Consider the following 8250-nt stretch of genomic DNA (forward strand, 5'->3'; position numbering starts at 1 on the left):
AACGAGTAAATATCTGTTTACAACATTTATTCTACACTGATAAATGTGGTGGTTCTGAATCTATTAACAAGCACTGGTAAGTTAAATTGTTAACTGTACGTTGATTTTGAATAGTAAGTGGTTCAAATAATTTCTTTTTAGTTTTTAATTGGAATTGAGGCCTAAAGAGTTAGCTTACACTGAGACTGACTTATTGCTTAGTGAATAACGTGTCTTGTGTGAGATGTCATTGTATGTGAGGTGTAACGTGCGTAGCTGACAGTTGTTGTTGTTGATGGCTTTAGCCAAGTCCTGTGCTCCAATGTCTGAGATTTTATTGCTTGAGAGGTTTAACGTGTGTAGCTGACAGTTGTTGTTGTTGATGGCTTCAGCCAAGTGCTGTGCTCCAATGTCTGAGATGTGATTGAGTGAGAGGTTTAACGTGTGTAGCTGACAGTTGTTGATGTCTTCAGCCAAGTGCTGTGTTCCAATGTCTGAGATGTTATTGTGTGAGAGGTTTAACGTGTGTAGCTGACAGTTGTTGTTGTTGATGGCTTTAGCCAAGTGCTGTGCTCCAATGTGTGAGATGTTATTGTGTGAGAGGTTTAACGTGTGTAGCTGACAGTTGTTGTTGTTGATGGCTTTAGCCAAGTGCTTTGCTCCAACGTGTGAGATGTTATTGAGTTTGAGGTTTAACGTGTGTAGCCTAGAGTTGTTGTTGTTGATGGCTTCAGCCAAGTGCTGTGCTCCAATGTGTGAGATGTAATTGTCTGTGAGGTTTAACGTGTGTAGCTGACAGTTGTTGTTGTTGATGGCTTCAGCTAAATACTTTGCTACTTCATCTGTCAATAGATTTCTTTCGAGGTTTAACCAGCTCAGTTGAGATTCACTACATTTTAACAGTTTACAAATCTCAAGACAACCTAATGGACCAATGTTATTGAAACTCAAATCTAAATGTGAAATTTGTTGAACATTAATTACATTTACTAACGAAGAGCAATCAACAGCTGTGAGGTGACAATCAATAAAATTTACACAATTAACGTTCATTTGTTGAAGTTTTCTCTGTGCTTCTTCGTTCATTCTGCTATTTTCGTTTAAATATTTAATTAATGTTACTGCTAATTCTCGTTCGTCTTCAGTTGGCCAGCAGGTTACTTTCCTTTGCTCTTCATTCTCTGTCCACTGTTCGTTGTAGTGTGCGCTTTCTTTTTCTTCAGTTTTTACAGGAAGAAGGTCCGTGATAATTTCAATTGGTAGGTGAACTTTATCCTCCATAAGTCCTGCTAGAAACTGAAAAACTAGCTGCCATTTGCCGTTCTTAATGTTCTCGGAAACAAAGTTTCTTAATTCTGTTTCACTCAAGTCGCTCGCCAAGTGCCTCGCAGCGAAAAACTCTTGCATTGTTAGGTGAATGAAACAGAATTGCTTCTCATCTTTGAACGCGACACGACGGTCGGGTAAGCGGTGAAAAAGAGCGCTGTCTTCCATTCCTTGTACTTCGTTTCCTCCAAGGATCAGTTTTCCTTCTTGTATTCCTTCAAACGCCACTCTTCCTAGTTTCTTGAATTTCTTCTCCACCGCCAAAGGCAAATTATCTGACAGATAGTTTTCGCGGGTGAAATGTTTATCGCGGAATTCTTTCGTGTGTTTGAAATAAAACACTTTAACCGCAATCTTGTATATCGTGGTTAATTTGGACGGCAGGGTAACACAACCGTAACTTTCGAACCGCATCATTTCTGACAGACTTGAGCACATGATGAAGCTGTTCACAGGGACATAACAGAGCGAAAGTAAGTTCATGTTGCTGCTGATGTGTCGCCATAGCGTTTCGCCTGCTCGCTTGTCATCTCCGGTGAATTTGTCGATATACTCTTTAATTTGCTCGGTTGAGAAGCCAAGGATTTCAAAGCTTTTGTCGAACTTCAGATGTGCGATGCCTGACAAAGCTGTAGGCCTCGTAGTCGTTACAATTGAAGCATCTTTAAGAAGTTTCCTGGTCATAAGCCATTGATAAAGAATTTGGAGCGGCTTTTTATCTTCTTTGTCTTTGGGATAAGGAAAAGCCTTGGTTTTCTCTTCGTCATGTTCGAATTCGTCGAACCCGTCAAAAAGCATGAGAACACCTTCAGGGTTCTTTTGGAGGTGATTCCAGACCTTGTCATCCATGTTACCTGTAGGGAAATACTCGGACTGAATCAACAGATCTTTGAGGCTAAGGTTTTTGTCCGAGTCAAATTTTCTGAATTTTACGAAGAAAGCAGCATTAAAATGGACTTGGGCACCTGATGTCGCTTTGAAATCTTTATTCAATGCCCAGTCTCTGAGAAGTTTGATACAACATAGTGTCTTTCCGATTCCGGGTCGACCGACGATTAAAACTCTCTTACTTTCAACATCCAGAAGGTCTTGCATGCTTTTCGGTTGTGAGTTTTCGTCGCGCGACCTTGGATAAGCTTCGAGTTGCACCCCTCGGTTTTCAGCAAAGTCATGCGTTTCTCTGTTCTGAATTACCACCAGGTTGGTGTAAATCTGATCGAGAGTCAAATTTTTAGCTGTTGAGTGGTCGTCTGGATTACCTATAAAAGGTGATTGGAGTTCTAAAAGTCCTTCGGTCTCTTGAACAATTATTTCCTTTGTGCGTTCGATGAATTCTTGAAACTTTTGTTCTCGGAGTTCTTCAGTGTCTCTTTCAGTTAGTGGCATAGTTTCGTTCGTGCCATCCAGGTGTTGGTTGAAACTTAGATGGGTTTTTAGAAACTTTGAGTCTTCCATGAAACTCCTCTCAATGCATGCCCGTGAAAAAAGGTAGACGGTTTCAACCAGAGTCCCAGCAACAATAATTCCATTCACCACAAGGACAGCGTACATCCAGAAGGTTTTCTTTACAGCTCGTTGATTGTGACAGTCGAGTAAAGTAGAGTTTTGGGCGTTGTCAGATGAATTGCTTGGCTGAGTGGTTCCATCGGTTAAATAACAGTTAAACTGAGAGGAAAAATTTAAAGGGTAAAGCAACTGAGTTTGTAGGACGATGAAAATAACTCCTAAAACAATTCTTATCGATAGTTGAGAGCAGTAAGCGATAAAAAGCTTGTTTCCAGTTGATGACGCAGTATCTTGGTCGAGCAGATGATCGACTTTGGGTCTTACTATTCGGGAGTAAATAACACATACAAATGCGATAAGGAGTGAATTAAGGATTACGAAGCCATAGACTGGAAAACCGAATTTGTTGTACTGCTTCATATATTTCTCGTAACATTTTCCACGGACGGTGTCGACGGTTTTACTCTTCGCTCCGTCACAGCGGAAATCCAGCCTAGACTCGTTGATTTCCATGTCGAGGAATACGGCGAAGAAGATAACACTGATCAGGATCCAAAAACACACTGCCACATAATGAACTCTGTGGAAAGTTTTTGGCTCCAAATAATCTAAAATCTTTTCCATTAATACGGTTGGTATCTTTACTCACTTCCCCAGAACGCTGATCAGTTCTGGAGCTTGAATAAACAGCTAATGCGGCCTTGGTTTATTTGTAGCGCATGATAGTACTTTTATTTGATTGGCTTTTTTGGAAACTTTCAACTGTCAAAACGACAATGGACTCTTTATGCATGTTATTGTTCTACATAAGAAACACTTGTTAGAAGGTGAGACGGTTATAGATATCTGCATATTTGGCAATATACGGGACCTCGCTTTCTCCCACCCCCTTCCCCGTGCTCATTTTCAGTCGCTTTGTCTTCTCCTTTTTTATTAAAGTCGCTGCTGAGGCCCTGAAGAAAACTCATTGTGCCGATGTAGCTTATTTTGAAGGTTGAAGACTAAATACCGAGTTGCTAGGTGTGGATATTTCATCTGCGTGGTAATTGTTTGGGGAGGAAATTGTAACCCTTGGCTGATTCAAGTCACGATTGGTTGAGGTTTTGCATCTTATTAATTTTGAGGGTGGTGTGAGTTTTTTTAACTAATACCAAAGCGGCTTAGTGAAGCAAAACTAATGCAAATGAAATTATTCTCGACTACGTCGTGAAAATACTGTCCTACTGTTATCATCTAATCACGATCATGAAAGGTATCAGGGTCTAGAAATACGTTGGCACGTCCTTTTTCTTTGGCGGAGGCTCCATGCATTTCTGAGCCAAAAACTCACCGATTTATTGCTCAACTTAACACGAAGAGGTCATACATCCAAAAAATATTTACGAAGAGGTCAGATAAACATCTTCCTAAGATCTACCCTTACCCTGAAAACCAAGTGATCCTTCCAAAATCCTCCACCCACACCACTCCCCCCCCCCCCTTTTTTTCAGGTGAAAAATGATGACTCCTTCCTTATTTGGCTATAATTTCCCTTTTTGCTCTTTCCGGTTTTCTTTGCTGCTTTTTTAAAGTTTTCTATGAAAACATATTTGCAGCCAACTGTATAATAGAATAGTCAGTCAGAATAGTCTGAAAGACTATGTACCCTTTAAACCCTAGGAGTTTACAGAAACAGAATTAACAGAATTACCCCTGAATCAAACCTTAAGGCCATGAGAATAAAGGAAACAGTCGCCGGGGAAGGAATCTATGATCTGACCAGCAAACAAATTCTCCTTGTCAGCACCTTAAGAAATGTGTAAAGAACAGTGTGGAGAATATGCATACTGATGTTAAGGTGTAAAGGGTTCAGAAAATGAAAGACGTCTTCCTTTGCAAGTGCAGAGGTTATTGACAGACTTGTCAATTCTATTGCAGGAGTTTCATTAATTAAATTTATATTTTTAGATTTCAAGAAAATTTTCTTTAAGCTGGGAGCAGAGTTGTACAATTTTTAACGAGAAAATGTCAAGGAAACGTTAGCAGACTTTATATCACTGGGTTAGGGGCTTAGTACTAGGTGCAAATCTATCAAGATTGAGCTGATTCAACATGGTTAAAAAAATTCAACTGTATGGCCAAGTTCCATTCAAGTGTATCAATCAACCTTTTCTGGTTAGATTTGAGAGATGATGGGTTGGGCAATCATGTTGAATGATTGAATGAGGAATCAACTCTATTTTTACGGTTTGCCTATCAGTAATGTAACAACCTTCTTGAATTTTGTTTTACACCATAAAAGTTTGAGCATTACCTGAAATACGAGTCAATTCTATACAACTGAAGCAGTTATTTCCTTCTGTGGTCAAATTTTTTACCCAACCAATGAAAATGTTATAGTTTCTTTTTGAGTGTTGTCCTTGTTAGTTCGAGCTCACTTTGTTTAAGGTATTTTGGAAAAATTTGTCATTTAAGTTTTTTGTAGGTTGCATTCAATCCTTTTCTAACCACAACACTTTGTTTCTTTTTGCCTCTGGGTTTTCTGATGTTAATGCCTCAGTTCATCTCACGTTTTATACCAGGATGTCTACTATCGCTACAATACACTTGAGTGGTCTTTACGTGTCTGAATAAATACAGGTAAACTGCCTGAAGTAAGTAAGTGATACTAGAATGCTGACAATTTTCAGTTTCAACAAATGCATTTAATTACTTTTTTTGACTAAACATACTACTAGTAAAATAAGATTAATAACTATAGACCAATTAACAATTGAATAATTGGCAAAGAGTGAATTTAACATTTAAAAAATCCTTAACATTGATCAGCCAATGTGACAAACATCCCACCCTTCTATCTCGTGACAGTTTGATGGTTTTGCGGCCACTTGACTGATCTCCTTCACAGCCGTTTTGCTTCAGTGACATCCCCCCATTCCCTTCCTCAAGAAAAAATCAGCTGCAAGTAAGACTACTTGATTGGGTGATTGAAAGTAACACCAAAACTTAAACCTTTGCAGCTCATTGTGGTTGAGTTTGATAAAGCCCTAATTACAATGCGGCAAGAAAATGAAAGCTGGGCTACAATTTGGACTTTCTCTGCATGAAAGCCATAATGGCCTGCATACACTCTTCTGAAAGCCAGCGTTCTTCAAGTAAAGCACACTCCTTTTTGTTGGCACCATGTAACAAATCATGGAATGAATCACATATTAACTGCTCGGACAACAACAAAGACTGTTAAGTGAACAAAATAAAAAAACAGAACACTTATTGAATGAAAGTATAAAACATTTATTGGTCGTCTAAAATAACACTTCACTCAAAACCCCTATCGTCTACAGTTAAATATAAATGATCAAGATAAAAATTAGAATTGATAAATAAAATATGGGAAACCCCTCTCCTGTATTCATCACTATGATTATATGTTGCAATAAAACTTGAGTAAGGCAGGATACCTTTTATTCTTTCCAGGCTGAAAGGAATATATGAAAGAAAACAGAAGTTTTACTCTCAGGCTTCTTTCACCAATTTATTGAGAGAAGCCATATGGCTGGGAATATCCCTAAGACATTACAAATAGACCCCTTCCCCAACTCCCCCCCTCCTTTGACAAGCCTGTCTCCAAATGCTATAGCAACTCCATTGTAGAGGGCGCCCTGCTGTAAAACTCTACAATTCAATTTTCTACCTGGGGGGGGGGGGGGGTAGCTTGGCCATTGCTTATATTCTGTTCTGAACTTCTTCTGTGAACTTGTCATGGGAGAAAACATCTGTAACCAATCCACAGTCTCTTACTTCAACTGCTGTCAGCTTGCATCCAGCAAGCAACATTTCATTGAACTAAAGAAGATTAAGAATTTGTGTTGTAATTTCACAAATTATGACAATAACTTGAAATATGCTCTTTAACTCATGTTATAAAAAGGTTTCAACAGAAATTAGAGGCAAGTCAATGTACCTTTGCAGGTCCCATTATCCTAGGGAACATAAATGAGGAACATCCTTCAGGGCTTTGTCCTAGCTCCATAGATGGTGACTGAAATGCAGCTTTATCTGATCCACAGGTCAAGTCAAACAGGCCTGTGACTGTTATTAATAATCATAGAAGTTGATTGTACTTGATTTGAATGTACAAGTAAGATTGGTGTGTACTAAGATAAGTTAAGATGTATTGCATAAATGGAAGACAATTAACTTCTAATTTCACAAGGTTATTACTAAAAAAAATTTCCACAGTAAGTGGTAAGGCCCCTATTTCAATAAAACATTCAGTGGATAACCAAGAAATTTTAGTCTCCACCCCATAAATTTTTTGTTCAGTTTCATTCATGTCAGCTGTTCTAACTTGAAGTTTGAAGGTAGTCAATGGTGAGTTTGAGAGAGACTTAAATATCTTCAATCCATTTTTTTAACATCAACTGCTCCTTGACTAAAAAGCTTCATGACAGCAGTTTTCTGGAAATCCATTACTTAATATGAATTCATTGATTGCTTGTAATGCGTTGGGACAGCTTGGACTCTTCTGGAGTTCAACAGATTTTTGATCAGTGGATATTAAGTGATGTACAGTTCTAGGATAAGGCTACTGTTTCCAAGATTTGATTGGTTCTTGTGCTGTTTGGTTGCTGTGATCTACTGCACTACAGTGAAATTGTGCAAACTCAATTCATTTCTTTTCTGCTCTATTTCAAAGTTTACACGACTGAAACTTTTATGGAATAAATTTGTTATCATGATCATCATTGTCATACTCATACTGTGCTCAGCCTGGAGTCCAATGTGCTAACTATTTGGTCTCCACATAACTCAGTGTTCTCCAGAGATTTTGAAAAACCAGGCAGAAAAAATAAATGCTGGCAAAGGTTAATATCTAATTCAGATCATGACAGATGTTTAACTACTTTGCCTAAATAAAGCGGCCAGCTCTTTTGGGATGAGTACCGATCCTGGTGCTTCAGGAGAATGCTGGTAGCCTACAAGAATGAATGATTGGGGAATCTGAGATAAAAGGAAAAGACATTGGTCCGCTAACATACTTTATACTTTCCGTACGTCATTTGCCATCTTTTGAGGACCCTCAGGCGGAATTCTGATAAAGTTTCCCAAGTCATTTCCACAATAGTAATATTCTCCAAAAGGCCCATGTATGTTTTAGTCAGTTTTTTAAAATGTAAATATGGTGTCTAATGACTCCATTTAAGCTTGCCGAGAGACAAAATGGTTTGCCAAATCCCTGAAAGTTCCATTCTTGATTTTCCTTATTTTACCACCTGTTGCTAACCCTTTACTTACTTGTCGGTGGTCTGTCGGTGGGGGGAGCTTTTTCTCACAATTACCATAGTCTTAGCTCAAATTCAATGGCCAAATGCAGGAATCCATTCACAACCACTAACCATAAATTCCCCGGTTTGCGGTTACGATTTTAACACGACCGAATTTTCTATTACTTAAGTT

At 38.6% G+C, this 8250-nt stretch overlaps 2 protein-coding genes across 2 annotated transcripts in view; both read right to left on the reverse strand.

Annotated features, from left to right (window-relative positions):
* LOC131798780 (NACHT, LRR and PYD domains-containing protein 12-like) overlaps nt 1–3486 on the reverse strand; it is a 46141-nt gene extending 42655 nt beyond the window's left edge. Inside the window, exon 1 of the mRNA XM_066160947.1 lies at nt 328–3486. Within this exon, the coding sequence (XP_066017044.1) occupies nt 328–3435 (3108 nt within the window). The 5' untranslated portion in view covers nt 3436–3486. The remainder of the gene's footprint in view (nt 1–327) is intronic.
* Nucleotides 3487–5452: 1966 nt separating this feature from the next.
* On the reverse strand, nt 5453–6889 carry LOC131789659 (enoyl-CoA delta isomerase 2-like; the record flags this gene model as incomplete). Its single annotated transcript, XM_059106808.2, has 3 exons — nt 5453–6027; nt 6523–6636; nt 6755–6889. Coding segments are annotated over 3 exons (405 nt in total), but the record flags the coding sequence as incomplete, so codon positions are not given.
* Between the last annotated feature and the right edge of the window lie 1361 nt (nt 6890–8250).

This window comes from Pocillopora verrucosa, chromosome 14, assembly GCF_036669915.1.
Source record: "Pocillopora verrucosa isolate sample1 chromosome 14, ASM3666991v2, whole genome shotgun sequence".
NCBI classification, from domain to species: domain Eukaryota; kingdom Metazoa; phylum Cnidaria; class Anthozoa; order Scleractinia; family Pocilloporidae; genus Pocillopora; species Pocillopora verrucosa.